Source organism: Phalacrocorax aristotelis, chromosome 13 (genome assembly GCF_949628215.1).
Source record: "Phalacrocorax aristotelis chromosome 13, bGulAri2.1, whole genome shotgun sequence".
NCBI lineage: Eukaryota > Metazoa > Chordata > Aves > Suliformes > Phalacrocoracidae > Phalacrocorax > Phalacrocorax aristotelis.
Genome location: NC_134288.1, coordinates 7,640,957 through 7,662,962, shown reverse-complemented (window position 1 = coordinate 7,662,962; position 22,006 = coordinate 7,640,957). Strand labels below are relative to the sequence as shown.

At 44.6% G+C, this 22,006-nt stretch overlaps 2 protein-coding genes and 1 long non-coding RNA gene across 8 annotated transcripts in view; 1 reads left to right on the top strand and 2 right to left on the bottom strand.

Annotated features, from left to right (window-relative positions):
• The window catches only part of LOC142064136 (uncharacterized), a 43,600-nt gene extending 39,095 nt beyond the window's left edge, over window positions 1-4,505 (bottom strand). For all 3 annotated transcript variants that reach the window (XR_012663006.1, XR_012663008.1, XR_012663007.1), the window contains exons 1-2: window positions 4,135-4,505; window positions 2,737-2,809 (exon numbers count right to left, since the gene is read on the bottom strand). This is a non-coding gene — a long non-coding RNA (uncharacterized LOC142064136). The remainder of the gene's footprint in view (window positions 1-2,736; window positions 2,810-4,134) is intronic.
• Window positions 4,506-4,536: 31 nt separating this feature from the next.
• TTPAL (alpha tocopherol transfer protein like) lies at window positions 4,537-14,242 on the top strand. Of its 4 annotated transcripts, XR_012663005.1 has the most exons (7): window positions 4,537-4,628; window positions 5,739-6,191; window positions 6,909-7,102; window positions 8,997-9,107; window positions 9,844-11,350; window positions 12,175-12,236; window positions 13,806-14,242. XR_012663005.1 is itself a non-coding variant. In XM_075108753.1 (5 exons), the coding sequence occupies exons 2-5, from the start codon at window positions 5,753-5,755 to the stop codon at window positions 10,117-10,119; spliced, it is 1,020 nt and encodes a 339-aa protein (XP_074964854.1). In that variant the 5' UTR covers window positions 4,537-4,628; window positions 5,739-5,752; the 3' UTR covers window positions 10,120-13,649. The 4 variants fall into 4 exon arrangements, 1 of the variants encoding a protein (XP_074964854.1); XR_012663004.1 differs by having other exon boundaries at window positions 9,844-12,236; XR_012663002.1 differs by lacking the exon at window positions 13,806-14,242 and having other exon boundaries at window positions 12,175-13,649.
• Window positions 13,963-22,000, bottom strand: SERINC3 (serine incorporator 3). The gene is made up of 10 exons (XM_075108749.1): window positions 21,753-22,000; window positions 21,181-21,342; window positions 20,520-20,713; window positions 19,298-19,377; window positions 18,458-18,595; window positions 17,432-17,601; window positions 16,622-16,712; window positions 16,057-16,234; window positions 15,435-15,662; window positions 13,963-14,955 (listed from the first exon to the last, which is right to left on the bottom strand). Exons 1-10 carry the CDS (start codon window positions 21,789-21,791, stop codon window positions 14,817-14,819), a joined length of 1,419 nt encoding a protein of 472 aa, XP_074964850.1. The 5' UTR covers window positions 21,792-22,000; the 3' UTR covers window positions 13,963-14,816.
• Between the last annotated feature and the right edge of the window lie 6 nt (window positions 22,001-22,006).

Here is a 22,006-nt window from a genome sequence, read left to right as displayed (position 1 = left end):
CCTGATACAAGGGCTTGTGATGGGCACCAGGTTGAAAGCCCCAAGAGCAAAAGCAGCCAGTCCAGCCCAGGGAGCAGCAGTGCTTCCCTCATCCTGCCCCTGGAATGTATCCTACACCATTTACCAACAGGGTTTCTGCAGGAGCAAACCTGAGTGCTTCTACTGCTCTAACACGCTCAGCAATGCTGCAGCCATTGCCATGAAGGGGCTGGCAAGGACCACAGGTCCCTTCACAGACCCCCACAAGGCCTAATCCTGCCAGGGACCCATCCTACCACAGAGACAGCTGCTTTCCTTTCAGTGTGCAAGGGCGCCACAAAACATGACGGAAGACTGAGAAAGCACTGTCTCAGTTCAGAGTAAATTGGAGGTTGGACTAGATGACCTTAAAGGTTCCTTTGAACCCAACTATTCTATGATTCTATGAAATGAAACTGCTAAAATCCTGTAATAGTTAAAACATTCAGAGGTCCTGTTGAGCACATTCCTCACCAAACTTTTGCAAAAACATTGCTGGTCTTGAAGCTACTAAAGTCAAGGAGAGGTGAAGTATTCTCTCAAAGCCTGGGCTGGGTACAGCTGTGTCTGTGTCACACTGCACACTTGGCTTCCTGGTGGTCTAACTGCACGTTAGCATGACTTTATATGCCTGGGCGGGGGGTGCCTGCCTGAGTACAGCTGCTTCGGCAGCAGACGCTACAGATTTGTGTGCATTTGCATATTAGTGCCTGTTTCCATAGGTTTGCATGTGGGTCTGGCCTGCCATATGTGTATGGGGAGAGCACGTGCAGCACAGCATCTGTTCCTTACACTGAACCGAGGTTGTCACCTGTGAGATCTCCTCCTCACACCACAACATGCAGGGTGAAAGCAGGCATGGAAGCCTGTCCTGGAGGATGTACGCTTCCAGGGTTTGAGACCATGAATATTTATGGTAATTTAGGGCAATTTTTCTTAGTCACTTCACCCTTTGAGCACAGAGGAATAGCTATTGGATTGCATCACAGCCAGGCACCCCACGGGCCAGGCACCACGGCCGGAGCAGGTTTACACCAGCCTGGTGTGGCCCTGCCTGGGGGATTAGCAGTGGTTGCCATTCCCCTACAGCACTTTCCATGCTGCTGGACAGGTGTAACGGAAGCAGCTCAGGCTTGAGATACAACATGGCCCCATGTGCATGCAGACCTTGCTCAGCACTATGGGACTAGTGGCTATCTGCTCTGATGCTGAGCTGCCCAAAAGGGTTGTGTAATTTGTGGGTGCCAGAGGTCCCGCCTGCACCCCAAGGACCACAGCCCCTCTTGGCCTGAATTGTACATAGATTATCTTTATTACAAGACTGTTATGTTTGCACAGTTTAGTGATTTAATATGTTTAAAGCCTTCTCAGCGAGCAATGCTGTTTGAAGTCATGCTTTCTTTTCAGCCTCAGCTTGCCAAGACTGTAAAATGTTTATTGCTAATGGTGAAAAAGCTTAAAGAAGCCAAGATAACTTTCCCAGGCTGGGTATTAAGACTGTTCGGATAAGTAAATGAGTGAAGACTATTACATGGACTTCATTAAATATCAACCAACACCAACAGCCATTCATTTATAACACAACGGCAGAGTGCGGGAGCGCCAGGAGCAGAGCTGAGAAAGGTAGGAATCGCATGTGATAGGAGATGAACGTGAGAAGGACTGGATTCCCCATGGGGCTCCAGGTGTGGCTCCTAAGGTCAGGCAACACAAGTCCTGACTGAAGCTCCTGCAGAATACCGTAGATTTGGAGCTGATGAAGTAGCAAAATTGGTACAGTTCATCATCTCTTGGCTTGGTTGTACACATGTGGTGCAGTATTTCCTTCTCTCTCCTGCAGCTAAGGACAAAACTCTCTAGCTAGGGGAGAACTGTCAGTGCCTGGATGTTTGTCTTCAGTTTTTAGCTTTTACTTCCTTATAGGCAGGTTCTGCCTTTACTGGTTTCTAGTCACAGGATGCCAACACCAAGTAGAGTAAATCACAGAAACTCATATTACCATTCCTGTGAATTCACATGCCAGTACTTTAAAACTCCCCCCTAAAACTTGGCTTGGTGCTTGAACCCCTCAGTTCCATTCACCACCCACCACCCTCCTTGAGTTCAACATTCCCCATGTAAGGAAAACTGAGGTAACGTAGTTACTTCATTTGGGGACCATCCCCAAATTATCTTTCACCTCCACTCCTTCGCTATGCAGTATTCTCACTTCTATCTTCCTTCCTTATTCTCTCTTACCTGCCTAAGGCTCTTACTCTTATTTTAATATCCTTTTTCACATCTCAGTGTGATTGCTACTGATTCTTACTTGTTTCCTGCCCTTCTTGTCCCCTAAAGCAGAGCTTCCTTCATATGTAATTTTCAAACATCCCTGCTTACTCCTAAGATCCTGTTGCGGCAGCTGTTAACCAGTCAGGTCTAAAACTGTCACCTCCCTCCTAAATTTTCCTCTCTTGTTTGAGGGATGCAAATTCCAACCAGATTTTGCAACTTGTAGCATAAATTTGTATTTGCAGGTCCAGTATTTCCCAGCTGTTTGGTGTTTTGAAGCCTTTTCTCAGATCAGCCCTGCCTCCCTGCTAATTTCAGCAATTAGCTGGACCAGGTGCACACAGGAATGTCCATCCCTTCAGCTGTGAGGCCACAGACCCATCTCCCCAACACACACCTTATCCCTCCTCCAAACTGTATCTGCAACTGCAAGCTTTGGGCTCTTACCTCTGCCCTGGGACTCCCGGTCCCGCCTGGCTGTTTCTCTCATGATTGCGCTGCTGGTCTCTGTGCCCAGGAGCTGTATGAACGGGAATGGGAGCAATGTAAGGTCTCTTGTCCTCCTGAGGTCCCTTCCAACATCACTTATCCCACAATCTACTGGAAAAGCATGGAGCAACGTCACAAACAGGTCTAATTCACACAGATCCAAATTGGTCCCAGCTTAGGGCACCAGCTTGACAGGTTGTACCCAGCTCTGAGGGGCCCAAAGCAGGGCTGGCCTGGAACATCAAGGGGTCAAAACAACGTACAGGCCTTCTCTGAAACGTCTCTCTGCAGGTAAACACCTGTGACATACTCAGTTTGTTTCAATGCTGGCATATCTCTTGCCAGGCACGTTGTCATTGAAACATTTTCCACTTTGGAAGGACGAAACTCTGGAAGAGAAATAAATCAGAGCTGAATCTCAGATGCTGCAGAAAGGCCTTTTTTCCCACTGCAGGCTCCTGGGATTCCCACTCTTTGTCCAACTATCTTTGACTCCCTCTCCTGGCTGAAAACACGGGTTACAGCCAAAAGAAAAAAGCAGAGCCTACTGAGCTCACAGGGACCCTTCAGACTGGGGACAGCCCCCAGCAGGATGCTGAGCCTGTTTTGCAATCTAAACCTGCGTCCATTAATCAGTGGGGTTAAACGTGTGCCATTTTCTCCCCCTCCCCAGCACTCCCTGTCGAACCCTTTTTAATGCAGCAAGCCTGGGAGTGACCATCTTTATTTTTATTACAAATTCCATGCAGAGAGGTCAGGCATCACCACCTGAACTCCTGTGGGATACAGCTTTCTATCCTCTCAAAAACCAAACAAAAATAGTTATCCCTTTATTAGTCCCTCTGTTGGCATTTAAATCCAGGCTACGGCCAGCCTACCTCTTGGGCCCCCCTCCCACCCCAGCTGTGCTCGCCTCCACTCTATCTTGAGGCTTCCCTAGTGATATTCCAAAGAAAATAGAATTTTCTTCTAAGTAATAACGATGACCTATATGAGCCTGGCAAAACAGAATGTGGCGGCCAGAGAAGGGAGTTGAGAGATAGGAAAGCATTTGTTTTTTACTAGATATTTGTTTTATAACCTTGAAGAGAGCTGAGAGACTGATAGAGGGGAACATCCCTCCTCAGAAGACGCTGAGAACTGGGTGATAAAGCGTACAGTCAGAGAGAACAACTAATTGGGATGTTGATAAGGACTAAAAGTAAGTGTCCTTTAGGTGAACTGTCCTCATTATAATACTAAAAATAACGCCCATAGGCCAGAAAACCCTCTGCTCAAATAAGCCCCTCACTCCCTGAGCATGCACGCTAAATATAGAGACCTGTATCTTTAAGTTGAAATGAGAAAGAAACTAACCAGTTCTTAGCTGGGGGTGTGAATATTAGCTGTTGTTGACACCTTTAACTGTACAAACACCTTGTAGCTTCTCGGTGTGGGGTGCTAGCTTTGCGGAGGCACCACCTCGCACCCATCCTGGGGCAAACACGAGCGGCGCGGAATCCCTCCGCTCTGCGTGGAGTTTGCCGTTTTGCGCACCGGGAGAACGAGCCCGCTTTTGGGGATAGCACTGGCTCTGACCGGGTAATTCCCCAGCCGCTCTGGCCTTCGGCTGGCCGAGGAGCTCGGGCTGCTAGGGGGAGCCCTCGGGGCCCGCCGGCGGTGCCGCTGCGCCACGCCCGGCCGCCTGCCTCCCCTGTTCGCGGCCGCGGAGGGCGGAGGGGTGCCACCCCTCGGCGGCCCGGGCGGCACCGCGCATGCGCGGCGGCTGCGCCATTTCCGTCCCCGGCCGCTCCGCTGTAGTTCCGGGGCGCCGCTGCCTGGAGACGGCGCTGCTGGGCGGGAGCGCTGCGGTATGGCGGGGCCGGGCCCTGGGGGGCTGCGGGGCGGTGGATGCTGGGGCTGCGGGGGCGCCTCCTGTGCCCGCCCGAGTGCCCGGCGTGGGGGGCAGGGGGGCTTGGGTTTGGGCCCTGCACAGCCCGGGCCGTGCGAGGCGTCCCTGTGAGCGGGGAGCCGGGGGAAGGCGCGGGAGCGGTAAGCAATGCAGTGTCTGTCACAGCAGGAGGAAGCTGTGTATGGGGCCGGTGATGTTCTGACAGGTGATTCCGTGTGACACCGACAGCGGCACAGCGTGCTGCGAGTGACTCCGAGTAGGAGCAGCTCAGGGAAAAAAAGGCGTATTTCCGCCCCCCCCCCCCAGTCCAAGCTACAGGAAGGTCGCCACACTCGTAATCGTACATTTTTTCACTCATCTCTATCCATGTGCTACTGGATTTGGAAGTTCAGCTCCCAGTTCAGAAATATCGGCAGCATACTTAAAACTACCCTAAAAAAACTACCCATACAGTGCTGGCATGAGAGTCTGTGATTTTTCTCACCTGCTCATCCAGTCTGTGAACTGCAGCCGTTTCTTATATTCCTGAATGCTGCTCCTGAATTGCTCAAAACATTCATATGGGCAGACGTGCTGAGCAATGCATGTATTTGCCAGCGAAGTTAATGAAGACTCCTGCCTGTCTCAGCTGGATCAGCCAGGAGTTTCTCAGAAGAGGGTGTAATTTGACTGAATATGAGAATCCTGCCTAACTGGGAAGTGTTCACTTTGTTTTAGTTTCCAATTAGACATAGGGAAATAAATGATAAGGCAACCTAAATTCTATGTTTTGTAATGAAGCTGTGTAATTTTCTATTTTAATTATTTTTGAAAGTTTGGTTAGGTTCCATCCAAGGTTGTTTTGTACCTGCTCTGCAGGATAAAGAGATTACAGAACCCTGCACTTTCTAGTCCTAAGAGGAGAATTAAAATGTGTGAACTGTGCTTCTGGCTGTAGTGCCAGTCCTTGCAAGGGAAGACTCCTCAGCAGGGAAGTGGAGGGATCCAGGACATAATAAATATGTAAATAATAAATATACTTGTTAGTCCATGGTGTTGCTTGTCACACATAGCACTTGGTTTTTGACAGATTCCTGCTACATTATGTCAGGAGACAGTGACTGCACCAGGACAAGCCCATCAGCAGGGTCTCCATCGGACAACGAGTTCTTGCCAGACCGGCCGAAGTATGTTTGCTCGCTGTCTCCTGATCTCATTACCAAAGCACGGGAAGAGCTCCAAGAGAAACCAGAATGGAGACTCCGTGATGTGCAGGCGCTCCGAGATATGGTGTGCAAAGACTATCCCTCCCTGGGGACCTGCCTGGACGATGGTTTTTTGCTAAGATTCCTCAGAGCTAGGAAATTCGATTACGATCGGGCGCTTCAGCTTCTGGTGAACTACCACACCTGTAGGAGGAGTTGGCCCGAGGTGTTCAATAACTTGAAGCCATCTGCAATAAAGCCTGTCCTAGAGTCTGGTTTTGTCACTGTGCTGCCTCACCTGGACCCAGAGGGACGTCATGTCGTCTGCATCCGCCCAGGTACTGAAATGCATGAATGTCTTTGTTCTCTGTCTTCAAGGTGGGCCAAAAATCTTGTTTCCTGTGCTCCTCTGAAGTGTGGCTACTTATGTAGAGTACATGGGTTCTCTCTGAAATTTGAAAAGCTAACTTGTGAAGGGAAATGTTTCTCGTTAGCCAACATCATACCAGTTCCTTTTCCTGTGTCAGCAATAACTTCAGTTATGTCAAAATGAAAATGCAGTGAGGTGGGTTCATGAAACGTTAGGTGATTGAAGAAAAATTAATGTGTAGTAATTCAAATTGAAACAGGGCTGCTGGTCCATGGTTAGAAGCTTGTAATTTGTTTTGACAGTAAGTGGAGAGAGGAGCCTATGGCTTTTACTCCTGTTTAACAGTTGGAGCCTTGCATGTGCTTTTGGTGCTGCCAGGCTTGCTGTAAATTTGTCTTCATTCATTCTCCTCTTTTCCATTTACCTGCTTTCTTTCTGAGCTGAAACTGCTTCTAATAAGCTGTGCTCGGTGGCGAATGGGGTTCTTAAAACCATTGCCTTTGCTCCTTGAAGTAAACGTGAGTTGCCATTTAGCTCTTGCTTAAGAAAGGGTGTTCTGAACTAGGACTGTGGCTATTAAAAACTAACTTTTAAGAGTCCAGGAAAATAGAAAATCAGTTTTTGGAATGTGTGTTGTTAGCTTATATTTACTCTCCAACTTACCATCCATGTCTTGTAACCTCAGACAGATGGACACCCAGTAATTATCCGATTACTGAGAACATTCGTGCCATATACTTAACGTTAGAAAAACTCATTCAGTCCGAAGAGACCCAGGTGAATGGAATTGTAATCCTGGCAGACTACAAAGGAGTCAGCTTATCTAAGGCGTCTCATTTTGGTCCTTTTGTAGCCAAAAAAGTGATTGGAATTCTTCAGGTAAGACCTGAACTGGTGGGAAAATAAGCTTGGGCATCGTAAATGACTGCTGCTGTGTCTAGAGTTCTTGACTATGTCACTGGAAACTTAAGCATCTTTGCGTTTACTAGCAGAGTTAAAACATGTCTCTGCCCAACCAGTTTCTCAGACCTCTGCCAGCTTACCTTGCTTGCCTTTTTTTTAACTTTTGCAGAATTAAATTTGCATTAGAAGTGCAAACGTTGAGTTGGAACAGAAAAAAGTAGTTCTGCTAGGTAGTGTTAAGGAAGATAAGGACGAGAGCAAGCAGCGAGTTACAGCTAGAGCAAAGACACTGTTTTGCCTGAATGCTGAGGAGTGGCTTGTTATTTAAATGGTTCCTGTCGGCTGGGATGGAGCTGACCACTGGGCAAGTTTAAGTTCAAGTACTGCTACAAAGATTTTGCAGTGAGGACTTTTGAATGGGTATGACTTAAGGAGGATTTCCATCCACTCCCTGAGGGAAGAGAGGCTTCTGCAGCATACGGGGCAGCAAAGGAGTAATAAGAGAGATCTCCAACTAGATGTTTGGAAGGAAAATGATGGAGAGCAAGTACGAGCAAGGCTGTAAGCACAAGTGGAGTTGTACAAAATAGGAGGTGAGAGGAATGAGGAGTAACCTGGCCAAAGCGGCAGGAAGGTCTGATGATTTTACTTGACGTTATACCATACTGTCTGGAGGAGTGAGATGAGGAAAACTTCTCTCGAATGGGTTCATTCGCTCATTACTTTTATTCTGGCCTGAGCTGGTTATGTTCTTTGTATCTGGGGGGGGATAAGGAAGGATAGGACAAATCAGGGGAGTTCATGGAGATGAGACTAGTGAGCTTCTGAATGCCTAAGTAAGAACTTGCTCCTTTAAATTACGATCTAAACATGTCATTTAACTGTCTGGGCCCATATTTAATTTGCACAAATAAAGTGATGGGTGTCCTGCTGTTATTAGTGGAAGCTATTAACAAAACAAAAGCTGAACTTGGTGAAGGACATAAAGGTATGGGTGGTATATAAACGTGTTGCATCAACCTTGCTGAGCTGCATCCCTTGTAAAGATGAGCTAATTCACTGACCTTTGTAAGGAGAAAAATACTCCTGCAGTGCATGTTATCTGCTTTTCACTCCAAGCATTGACTGCTTGCTTTGTATATGTAGAGCTGATTATAAGGGAAAGAAACTTCACTGTGGCACATGAGATCTTAATTGCTGATTGTGAGCTTTTGCCTTGGAAAAATGTTCCTGCAAATTAATTTCTCCAGCAGAAGTCCCACAATTAACTGTTGACTTAAACTGTCTTGTGTAGGAGACACTGTATGTTCTGTTGGCAGCAGAGCCTGTTTGTCTTTTGCAATCAGCATGACAGAGTAGTTGGAATGGAAGAAAAAGAATGGTATTAGATTTCTTCCTTATATAAAAACACATTTTAGAGTATCCTGGACACCAAATCTTGTAGCTGGACACACCATTAGAACCGGCCTGCTCTGGCTCTAAGCACGATGCGCTCCTCAGAAACTAGGGTCATCACTTTGTAACTGCATCCTTATCAGGGTTGGGAATACCTGAAGGACAGTGATTACCTAAGTGTCTTTGTCAGGGGAGATGAAGAACCACATAAGAAATTAAGATTTACTGACAGTAATATAGTTCCCGATGCAAGGTTTTCTTGTCTCTTGACTTTATTTTTATGCTCACAGATCTCATCCTAAAACTATTCCCTATTACAAGGTGCTGTTGCTGTATTGCTTTATGTTGGTACCTCAGATGAAAGTCTGGGAGCCAGTGGGTGGTGCTGGCAGTCAGTCTCAGGAGATTTTAAAAAGAGGAAGATTAGCAAATGTTTTTTTTAAACTGCATTATAAAAATCTTCTTTACTCTTCAGGATGGATTCCCCATTCGAATAAAAGCTGTTAACATAATAAATGAGCCTCGTATATTCAAAGGCATTTTTGCAATCATCAAGCCTTTTCTGAAGGAAAAGATAGCAAACCGGGTAAGGATTTGTGTCATTTTAACATTAATGCTAATGTTTGTAAGTTCCTTGCTTTGCCACTGCAAGTAAAAAACATTGAAAAACCTCACAGCTAGAAACATGTTGGTACCATTTACTTAACTAGCTAGTCCTTTCTGCTTTAATATTTAAAAATATGCCTGTTGTCAAAATTTTTCATGAGAGAAGCTTTGAGGAATTTAATATTGGCACATTAATACGGATCTTTAGTGCATATGCTGTGTATTCAGGGCATTGATTCCATCCTTGGTGTTGGATTATCTTGGCAAATAGTGCTTTTTTTAATGAGGTGGTGTCACAGGAAATCTGTGTTGCCCCTTCATTGCCCTTTTCCCTTGCACAAGCGTCCTGCACGGCACTAGTATTCCACCATAGGACTGGATGTATTTGCAAAGGATGATGCTTTTCTCCACAAGGATAAGTACTTCCAATCCCATGAACGAACTTGGACAAGTTGAATTTGGAACCTCTGCACAGACTAGCAGATGTCAAGTCTCTCTTGCTGTGATTTAAGCTGCACTAGGCTTTGAGAAGGTGCAGTTAGACATGCTAGCAAGAGAAGCCTTGAGACAATCAGTGTTGTATGCTGCCACTTGCCCATAAAGACACTGCTTCCAAAACATTAACTCAAAATAAGCTTGTTAGCTGACTGTTTCAGTAACTTGCTCTAAAGTGTTTGATATGCACTATTAAAGCTCCCTCTTGCTTTCTTCTTCAGTTTTTTCTTCATGGCTGTGATCTGAATTCCCTTCATCAAAACATTCCTCCAGTGATCCTCCCTGAAGAGTATGGTGGTACTTCAGGGAAGCTGGACATCTCTGCATGGAATGAGCTGCTGCTAGCCTCCGAGGAGGACTTTCAGCATGATTTCTCACAGCTGGTTCTCCCATGTGACAGCTCTCCCCATGACATGGTTGTGAGTGGGGATGCTGATGAAAAGCAATGTGATGATTCTCTGCGAGGCATGAAACCTCAGCTCTATTACTGTTATTAACAAACCAGTGAAGGGAAGTTTTCCAGCACAGTTAAGATCTATTCTGCTAGGTGATGTTGTGAACTCTGCCTTACTCCTAAACCTGCAGTTTAGGAACAGACTGCTGAGGCACTTTACGCTGTAGAACCAAAGGAAGCTGAAGAGGGCACAATGGGGGCAAGGCAGAGTTCGGGGAGGATGAAGGCAAAGAGCACAAGTTACGTGGGATACTTGAGGCTCATCAGCCTCTGTGTGAATGATGCAAACTAGCCTATTCTTTACAATGATAAAGAAAAAAATATATTGCAGGATGGTAAGCTTGATAGTTCCTTATCCCTTCCCTGCCCAGGTGAAAAGTGACAACGATTTACTAGTTTTGTGACCATCCCTTCCCTCCCCCTTCTGAAAACATCAGTAATCCAAGACAATTGCTTTTGAACCCTGCCAAATGTATTTCTGTCAGCGAAGGTGGCTTAAAAACGTAAAGGTCTAACTTGGCCTGTACTCTATTGCTTGGTTCAGACTGTGAGCTGGCATTTCTGGAATATCTCAATATTTGCCTCAAATGATTACAAAGCAGAACTTTTATCCATGAATACCAGTACAGAGGTCACCTCTGAAACTTCCTCGCAGTAGGAAGAACTATAACTAGTACTACAACATCTATACCAAGGCTTATTATAAACAGATGCAGTCTTTGTTGTCAGAAAACAGGGAGTTTTACAGATCAGGTACTAAGGCTTTTGAATGGGTACAGCTTCAAATAATGAGGTTCAGGACTAAATAAAAAAAATCTATGTCAGCCACCTTTCCCACATTATCAGTTGTTCTTTTCTTCAGCTGGTTGTAATGAGGGATTGAGTAGCTAATACACAGAATTCATAAGGAGGATTTGTAGCAGTTGGTGTATGATGTATAGAAGGCAATACTTCATGTAAGACAGCAAGGTGCTTCTTTAGCTTGTTACTTTGGGCAGAATTTGAATTTAAGTCTGAAACCAAATGCAGACAGGCTATTTGAAAGCACATTCTTAAATTTCCTGGTATTGTAGCATTTTGTTCACTGTGCTTGTCGGCTCTTTTGTGAAATGTTACAACTTTTTCAACTGTGTTGACCTCTTTTGTCATTGGTTGTCATGTTTCTGTATGAAGTTAGACTTCAGTCATCCCTGTAATATTTACCTGTAGCTTGTATGCCTGTGCTTCTAGGTCTTTGTCTAGAGACAGAACTAAGACTCCAGTGTCAAATCAGGGTAAGATACCTATGTCTAAATAAGCTGCTCCCACTCCCCAAGTTCAATCTGTTCAATGGTCTTGAATTAGAACTTAACTCTCAGCACACTCTTTGCACATGTTTTTCTGCACTATCATAGTGTGGAAATGGGAAACCTCACTAGGACAAGGAAAGCACACCCAGTTACTTCAAGGTGAAGTATTTCACTCTTTGGTGAAAAAGAACATCCCTTCTAATTGGAGACTTATCTCTAGAGCACTTTCTCGGGGTGAAATCTTTATTTAGTGCCAAGTGTAATTATAGGTACCTGTTTCTGTAAATGTGAAACAAAAGCATCTTGAGGATTTCAGACACTCGTTTTTCAAAGTGCCAAACTCTGTTTTGCATATCTGCTTCCTCTCAGTCCCCCTACAGCATGACTGCGCTGCCAAAAAAGATTCCTCTTCCACTGTAATGACTTCTTGATCTGGCAGCAGCCCTTGTCCTGGAACTAGGGGGTAGCAAATGCCATACCTATCATTCAAGCATTATAAAAGGAGACTGGGTTTTGAAAAGGGGTAGACCACAAAGCTTTTTTCTGGGTGGTAATTCAGAATTTGTGGGAGCAGGGAACTCATCACTTGAACTGTTTTAGAATAAAGGTGGGAAGAGATAAATTTTCCTCACAGAAAGTGTCTGACTTTTTCCTACCTTTCTAAGGCAATTCTTACTCTTCTTTGACAGCCATTACATTTAGTGCAGGAAAAAACCCCACAGCATTTTCAACTACTTAAAATAAGGTAAAAGAGTACTGCTAGCCACTTCCTCCTGTTTTCTGACCAGAATGTGCTGTGTGTTTTGCAGAGATTAATTCAATTCTTTGCCATCTAGCAAGACAGTAGCACACAGCACCAGGACTTAGAAAGGTAAGTGGCTGCCCCCACTGTTTAACTGCCAAAACATGGAGATTGGTATTTATGTTGTTTTAGTGCCTCTTAATTCCAGCCACAATGTATAATTAAAAAAACAAATGTAGGATGGACCATTTTTCCTAGAGATGAAGGCGTGACTGGTATTTGATACTCTTTCCTTAATTGTGCTGCAGGCTTTGAAGTGGTGGTACTTTGACAATTAACCTATAAGAACAGCTATTTTGATCCCTTTATGTAACTGTTAGAGAGGGAGGTTGAATATTCAAAATTCAATTTAGTGTCCTTCAAATGAAAAAAAAAAATCTAGTGGTTCAGCAGAAACCTCTACAGAACCCAAACTTTTTTCAGGCTTCTATGTTCTCTTGCATGCCTTAAATAGTAGGCAAACTAGATCCGTCTTTCCCTCCCCTTTTCTCCTCTGCTCAGAGAAAGTAAGAATAAAGCATATGATTTAAACATAATAGGTAAGGCTACATTATCAATACTGAAAATAGCCTGTGTTATGCCTCCAGAACTTCTTTTCCTTGAAGCTGGCTGCTGGGTGTTTGATGTCAGGATGCTTGAACTAAGCCAGGCTTACTACCTTTGTCAAGCATCTAACTGTTATTTCTAATTTGCTTTTTCTTAGCTTTAGAACTCAGACAGGCAGAGTTGCAACTTTACTGAGCTGTATTTCCACCCTTTTTTAGGTTTGTAACCAGTGCTTGGCTTCTCCTACAGACACAGCTCTGTCTTTTATGTGCCTGACCGCTGAGCTGAGAATGCTCTTTGAGCTTTAGCACTTAGTAGCAAAGAAATTGGTTTGTTCCCAAAATTTCTCATGTTAGCACTTGGAAAATAACACTTGTTTTAAATGTAGAGATGGGAAAAGCTTACAGAGATTTTATTTTAATTTGTTTGGGTTTGTTTTTTTTTACAGCACTAAAACTGATCTGTTCTTTTTTCCACTTGAAATAACTTTGTTTCCAGAGGTTACATGCCTTGCCCAGTACATAAGCCATCCCTACCAAATCCAACACAAATAAGGAAAGATACCTGAACTGCATTGGGCAGCCACGCCTTTTGGCATTAAGCAGGACAAAAGGTAGCTGCGTGTTGTACATACAAGTACTTGAATTTATACTCTTGCAAATGGGTGTTACAAACCCTGAGGTATTTTCAGGAACTGGGTGAAGGTTTGGGTTTTTTTTTTTGTTAAATCTTATTTTGGCATGAGTTAATCATAGTGTTATTCAGCCTAATAATTTTGCCTTCTGTTGTATGTGGGGCTAGAGGTGTTGGGTGGTTAAGTGTACATCTTATTTTGACAAAATTTATTTTTATATTGCATTTTATAAAATGGAGTGATCAGAACGTGTAATTTTATTATGCATGACTGGGTGATTAAACACATTGTAACAGCTGCTACTTTGATATTTTAAATGTTTGTCTTGTGTTGTCTTGGGGTATTTTATTGTAAAAGTCAATAGTGACATACACCTAGTTCCACACTAGACATACAGTTACAACTGCGTAGAATTGCCACAGTGTTACATTAGGAAACGGTGTTGCTTTCTTCTGCAGAACTAACTTGTACTTGAACAACTCTCCCTGAGGAACTTCAAGGAATAGAGTTTGACATTCAGGGAATCAGAGGGAAGATGCCGTTTGTTTCAAAAGAAGTATGACGACTTTGGGGGGGAGTGGATGTTTTCTCTATACAGCACAATGGGACACTGCAGCAGCTAAGTAGCATTTTAATCACAGTTATTTTGCACAGAGGCTAATACTTCTCACCAGAGCTGGGACAGTTTCAGTAGTTAGTCTGCTTTATTCAAACGAGTTCACAGTGCAAACGCCTTAGTGCCAATAATAACTTTCATGTACATTATTTTTATAAGCACATGAGACAAGTGAAATCAATTAGAAGCTCTATTTCTCCACCATAACCAAAGTTTAAACTAGTTTAAACTAGTCATACACTTACCACTCAATATTTGGCAAACATACTAAAAAAAGAAGTTGACTCTTAGAAAGCGCAAGTCTGTTCTTAAAAGGAATTAAGAGTTCACCAGAGTTTCAACCTCAAAGTTCTGTTCTTTTGGTGTGGAATAAGGGAGGTTTTGCCACAACACAGGAAGGTAAGTATAACAAACTTTTGCAGTGGAATGTAGAAACTGAGCAGCATGGCTTACACTTCCAGGAACTGAAGCGTTAGCATACTAGTGCATTAGGCTGAATATAATTGTTCTTTAAAATATATTACACTACTTATTTAGCGAAGTGTCATTTATATTCAGTAGAAAGGTTGTGGCTTTTGGACAGAACAGATTTTCTTTTGTGCTTTGGTAGCACAGCTGTAGTGAATTTTAAAAATGCAACAGTAAGATAACCATGGCTGAAGATTAAAATAAAGATAACTGATAATAACTTTGACACTGCTGCAAGCATTATGCATTACATAACTTTCTAGCCACCTGTATGTTCCTACTAACATAAACAGTAACATAGACAGTATAACTAAAGCAATACATGAATGTTTTGGCTTTCAGCGAAGAGTTCCTCACTTCTGTAAGCTCAGACAGGTGCAGCGATTTAACTGAAGTCCCTATTAGTGAGGACAAGAGGAGCCACTAGGGTCCAAAGATAGAGAAGGAGACAAACCCAGCTGGAGGTTATCTTCACCCACACGGCTGGCCACTTACTGGTCATTGTTTTAAAATCTGCATCAGGGCTAAAAAGTAAAGAAGTCAATTAATACATATAGACAGCACCTTCCACTATTCCTTGCTATTTCTCATATGCATCTGAAGTTAGAACAGTGATGTGGGACACTCCAATGCAAGAGCCTTTGGGGGAGGAGCATGGTAAGACAACTAAACCAGCAACTTCCTGGTTGCATATGTTGATGTACTACACTTAAAGGAAATCTTCCAGTGAGCTATGCAATAGATTCCTGATGGCTGCTGCTCTGTAAGCATATTTGGTCATTTATACAATAAACCAGTCCTGGGGACAGTAGTTATAGGCTGCTGCAGCAGCAGGTAGTGCTCCCAGCAGATCTAGGAATCATCTCTCTATTCAAGTGGCACGTATGGCTGATCTTGCACAACACCTTAACCAGCTGGGCAGGAGTAGCCAATAGGGCAGGAGTCTCCTATCCACCTAGAAACACTGGCACGTACAAACTATCGCTTTCTGCCTTGCTCTTACCTGTACCAGTTCGTGAGTGTCATCATGATGTAAAGAGAGGCAAGGAAGAGCATGAAGTGAAAGAATGTGTAGCTGTACTGAACACCATCCTTCTCATTATCCATGACACGGCGCACTTCTCCTTCCTCTGCAGCCCCGCTGCCTGATCCCACAGTCTCCTCCAGAATAGCACTATCACTCCCAGACAGCGTCAGCTTGTTCACCTGGCTGTTACTTGAAGAGCGAATGCTGCAGTGTAACCCAAAGACAGACGTGGTTAAAAACTCCATTTTCAGTTAGCTATGCTTGCTAATAAAGCAAGCAACAGACCACAATGAGTGTCTAGGACTAGCAAATAACATTTTTTTAGATCTGTCTGGAAATACAAGGAAGCTCCTTAAAGAGATGTTTTCATCCAAGCTTTTGTTAACCTAATTAAACAGTCTTCCTAGTCCAGGTCTTGTAACACATTTTGTTCCGTTATCTGAATTGGGCTAATAAAGCCTATCATTCACAAAACAATGCAGTTTTATTAGCCATAGCTGGGCTTGGGCCTGAGACCACAGCTGGATATGAATAAATGCAGGTACATTTTTCACTGGACCCAGATTCAAACACAGATTGATCGCAGTGCAGGTCCTACCTGGAATACAAGAGGCAAAGGACAAAGATAACCAATCCAACAACACTCTGGGCATCCCACCACTGCAGGGACTTGGGCGGAGCCGGAGTAGCAGGTATAACAGTGGTATTTGCTGGAACAACTGTGGCTGTAGTTATCTGAGTAATGATGTTCAGCAAACTTGGGTTACAGCTTCGTTCTGAAAGGGATTTCAAGGCAGATTAAAGAGAAGTGAGCTTTGCCAGCATTTAGCTAAGAAAAGATAACAGATAAGATTGCAATTTTCCATTCTCTTTAACTGCTGATTTCTTTGATACCACAGAGGCAGCAATGACATGGAACAATTTTCCTTCCCGTGAGCTAGGCAAGGGTGTAATAAATAAATAAAATCAGAATGCCCTGACACTGTTTTATTCCCCCTCACATACACCCCAGTTTAGTTCAGTAAAGTCATCTTTACTGCCTCAGTAGATTTTATCTAGACAGATCAGCAATCCCCACAAAGTGATCTGTAATAAATACGAGCCCCGTCAACAGCTTCTGCTTTCTCACCAAAAGATGTTACTCAAGACAGCCTGTTGCTTACCAGGCTCATTGGACATGGCTGACCAAGTGAGATACATGGTGTAGAGCGAGATAACAGAGGACTGGAGGAGGCCAGAGCGAGGCTGATGGTCCTGTTCAAAGACAGAATAGCAAGCCAAGGTCAAAAAGGCAAGTTTTACCTAGAGTTGGATAGTTTTACCCTACTGCCACAGATTCAACAATTATTTGAAAACTTTCTTTTTCAGAAATGCATTGGGCTTTTTTCTACATTTAAAAGACCGGAAGAAACTCCTTAGAGTAATACAATATATGCAGCGAGCAACTCCAACATGGAAGGAATAAGCAAAGCAAATCCAGTTTTTCTGTGCCCAATACTTGGTTATGGGTTTGTACTGAGCTAATCCCAGTGTGCTTAACAGTTTTGTAGAATCGAATCTAGCACGTTTGAGCAATACCAGTTCAGAATCAAGTAACATGGAAGCTTCCTCTCACATTAAACACACCCATTATTTCAAAGCCACAGTATTAAGCCAATAAATTCCCAGCTTATTTTGCTTTTCCTTAATGGGTATCTCTGTTCTGCCAGAACATTCACCACTAAAATCACACCAGCAGTGCCCCACATGGAAACAAAGTCCAAAACAAAGTTAGCAAAAGAAAGCCTATCCTCAGGAAGTATGTCACTATGTAGTGCATCGGCTTCAGAGCAAGATTTTTTTTTAAGTGTTTCTAGCTACCATAGCTGTGGTAGCCAAATTTTAAAGTTCTTACGTCTGACTGAATTTATACTATGTCTGTCTTACTCCCCTGCTTCGTATGTCAGGATAAAATAGCAGAGAAAAAATAATACCTGAACTTTTGGAAGGATAGAAACAATGGAGACAGCAATGCACAGGATCATATTAATGCTTATGAAGAACTTGTTCTCAGTGCAGTCATCAGGCTTCGTGTAGAAAACATAGAAAAGTACAACAAACACCAGTGACAAGCCATAGAACAAGATTGTACAGGACAGCAGAGCTGGAAGGAAAAAAATTAACTGTTAACAATACGTATGTAGTTTAACAGTACATGTAAGGTGATTTAATGACCAGCTACTACTGTAATGACACAGTCCCCCTTCCTTGCTTGGAAGCCTGGTTCAGAAAACAGCAGAATGTATTTTTATGAGGTATGGCTAAATTTCTGCTTTGGCTCACGAAGTAGTGTAGCTCAGAGGAAAGCCAATGCTGCCACCAGGGGAATAAGGGCTGCCTTTCAGCAGCAGTTTAATTGGTTTAACTGATGTCAAGCCACAGTGTCAAAATGAGAATGCTTTTTGCACGCTTTTCATGGGCTATTAATAAGCCCTGAATTCCCCCTTCTATGCTAGAGGCCACACATTTTCATTTCTGTTCTGCTACGTTCTTTATAAGAAGCTACAAAAAGCTGTTGCAGCATTCATAGCTATGAGCAAAGAACCACAACAATTAGCACTTTGTAATTTAGTGGTCAGCTTGGGAGCACACGCTGAGGCATGCTTTGTGTTGTACTGCAGCCACTGTCATCGGCATTACAGACTTCCTGAGGACCTCAGTAGAGGAGGCTGCAAAGCAAAGTTAGAGCTGAAGAGATCCAGGCTCCTTGCGCTGCACTCACACTGCAAACTAGGCAAGTGTTGTCTATTATGACTGTCAGATCTGCTAATCACAAGCCTAAAATGTTTTGCATTTTATTTAATAAGAAAAAGGTAACACTGCAGCTACTAATTCCAGGTGTTTGCAGTAGCGACTCAAGGACGTGGAACGTATTTCTGGGTACGTTTGCAAACTAGTAGGTGATATTCTGCAGAGTACTAGCCAGCAGAAACAAATCCTTCACAGGTTAAGATTCCTACCTGCATACCAACATTTAGAATTTCCCTCCTCCATTCTCTCAACCCAGCTCTCATTCCAGGAGTGCGCAAAATCCACAAGCAGCACCAACTGGATAAGAATGAAGCAGAAGGCTCCAAAAATACCAATAGCAAACCAAGCTAGAAAAGGGAGCAAGAAAAACAGGGTTAGCTTTCATCATTTGCATGCTACCCCAGATGAAACAAAAGTAAAGCTCCTAATTATACTGCAGACAGTCAAAAAATCTGAAACTCTATTTAGAAATGCAGAAGCTGTAATCACTTTGGCCTCCATCCTGTAGAAGCATGCAAGAGGTCCCAGCTATTCAAGGGTGCAGCCTATGCCAGTGAAGCTGAGCATGGGAACATTTAACCCAACACATTTTCAGAATGAATGCAAGATCTAACACAAGATATTTTGCATACAGAAGTACCATCATGCCACATTTCTCTGAGGATCGACAACCCTTTCAAATTCCTATGATGTGGCCAGACAGTAAAGGTTTCTTGCACAGATTCTTCAGAGACTTCAGGGAAGTACTTAGAACTTGTCAGTGTCCTGAGCTGGCTCTAATCTAGAGCGTCAGAATACTCAGCCCAGTAGCAACCGTGTCATGGAGTACCAAACTATTAACACACAACACTTCTGCACTTGAAAAGACATTGCTTATTGCCATAACTTCAGTTGGTCACCAAAATACTGGATGAACCAGGATAATTTAATGAAGTAGGACAGAATCTGTGTCTTCTACAAGGTAGCTTTCACTATCATAACTATAGTCTGGTAAGTCTGCGAGAAGGTTTGAGTGTATTAAACAGAATTCCATGACATATTAACTGTACCTCTTGTGAAAGGCCCTTCGGGAATGTAAAATGCTCCAACCATGATAGCCACAATGGCAGCTATTTTGAAGAACCAGAACCTTGAAAAAAAGATATAAGTGGAAAATATTGGTCTTACTCTACACACTATAGTCATGTTTTACAGGATCTGCAAGTGGCTTGCTGTACACAGATGAGTGTCTAACAGAAATTTAAAGAAAAAAAAGTTGTGTTCAGTGGGATTACAGATAAAGATGTTCACCAAATCAGGGGAGAGGGTGAATCAACGGCCAATACATTGGAGATGTGGACTGACAGAAACCTCAAAGTTCAGAGAAGGCAAATACAGAGCGTTGCCCCTGGGACAGAAAAGCCCATGCAACAGGACAGACTGGGGGCCAACTGGCTAGAGAGCTTTGCTGAAAAAGGAGCTCCTGCTCCAGCAAACAGAACATGAGTCAGCAGCTCATCCTTGCAAGGGAAGAAGGCTAACTCTGCGCTGTTCAGCTTGGAGGAGGGAAAAGGGACATCTAACTGCTGTTTTCAACTGCCTAAAAGAAAGGCATAAAGAAGACAAAACCAGACTCTTCTTGCAGGTGCACAGTAGAAGGACAAGAGGCAACATATGCAAGCTGCAAAAAGAGAAACTAGAATTAGATATTGCAAAAAATTGCACAGGTTGCCCAGAGAGGTCAAAGCATCCCCATCCTCTGAGACATTCAAAACTCAACTAGACCAGACCTCAGATAATCTTCTCCACGCTGGTCGTGCTCTGACCAGGGAGTTGGATCGTATAATCTCCAAAGGTCCCTTTCAATTTAAATGACTGTGATAATTCAGTCATCTAGCCCAGAATTTACCCAGTTAAATCAGTGAATCAGAAGTCAGAACACAGTTTCTGCTGGCTTATTGAGTCAGGCTGGCCTAGTGAATGACCCAGTGACCGCTAGAGTCAGCGCAAGGATGGCAATATAAACCAGCCGATACCCAGCACCTCTGTGGAAACACAGAGGGGTGCCCAGAGCACCACCCTTTTGGTTACCCAACCTCAGAGCATTATCAGTACCTTGAACATGCTACATAAATAGGATGCTTCTTAGAAGCCTGAAGCATTGCTCTATACTCAGTTCAGAAGAAACTCAAGGATGTCAATGAATGCATAAACTATTTGCCACGGTGTTCAGCAAAGAAACTGGAGAGAGGAAATAAGCTGGAAGACCAGACAGCTGGCTCACACACATACCCATTGTGTACCGCAGCTCTCGGATCATTACTTGTTTTAACTTCTATCATGAGCAGAGAGAGGAGAAAGAAGAACACTGCCATGGCAAAGCTGATTCGATAGACAGCTCTGTATCCAACAAACACATCGCAGCTGACAAAGCCATCCATATGCGGTATCCGAGTATGAAGCCCCTCATCACAAAATCCAGGTATCTGAGTAAAGACACATTTAGTGTGAATTTACACCTGCATTTGCAGTTACATTCCTTAAGCACTCTTAACAGTTAAGGCTTTCAGTCAGCTGTCTTCTGAGGATCTGATAACAAAAGACCTTGTGCTCAGCCGGCCTGCATAGAGCTTATTATTGTCTTTCTTTCCCCATGTCATCACTAAAAGCATCCAGGAAGACTAAGATACCAAACCAGCAGGCCTCTGATAACGACTGTCAATCTCCAGGTCTGGCTAGGTTTTTGGAGACCAGGCACGTACTTAAAAACGTAACATTTGCTGAATTTGCTATTTCAGCTAGAAGCCCTTCAGTACACGCAGTCTCTTAATGCAGGGGACAAGGCACACCTGGGTGTTTGTGCCTCGTAATATATTCCAGGTAAAAAGAATCAATAGTCACCAGCACAAGTAATGGCTTTGTGAACAGTTAGAAAGAGGCTTTCCCCTCATACCTTTTTCAGCTGCTCTTCCATCCCTGGTGCCAGCATAATGCAGGCGAGAACAGTGCTGAGGAGGAGGAGGAAGGCATAGATAAGACGCGTCACTGTTGAGTTCTTGCTGTTGGGACAACACCGGCACAGCAAGCACGAGGCACCGCTGCACAGACAGGGGATCTGAAGGACAGAGACAGAAATTGCAAGAGCATTCCGTTCGCAGCTGACACCCAGAGAGGAAGACCCCAGGCTCCATTTACAGACACTCCGCTCCCCACCGCACCGCACGGACGAGCCGTTTACCCCGCGCTTCTGACTGACGTTGGGTTTAAGAACACCCGCAGCTCACGACGGTTATCAGCCCGGGCTCCGGGCCGGGGGTCGGGCCGGGGGGCTGCGGCCCGGCGCCCGCTCTGCCCCGCGGGCCTGGAGGAGCCGCCCTGGCCCCCCCGAGCTGGCGGGACCCGGCGTTCGCCTGCACAGGCTGCGGGCGGAAGGCCGGCAGGGTGACCGGCCCCGGGCTCCCCCGCGCCGGTCCCGTTCCCCGGGGTGTGGGGTGTCGCGGCGGCCCCCGCCCCGCCGGCACTCACCCAGCTGGCCAGCGAGCAGACCCCCAGCACCGCCCCCATGGCGCCTCCGCCGCCGAGCCCCGTTCGGCCGCTTCCCGCTTCCGCCCACACCCCACAGCGTCAGCCGGCCGCCGTCCAGCGCCGCCGCCGCTCATTGGCTGCTCCCGTCATGCTGGCGCACTCGGGGGAGGCCGCCTGCCAATGAGAAAGCAGAATGGAGGATAGGGAGAAACGGCGTAGGGCGGGGGGGGAGTTGTTTATGAACACGTCTTCCG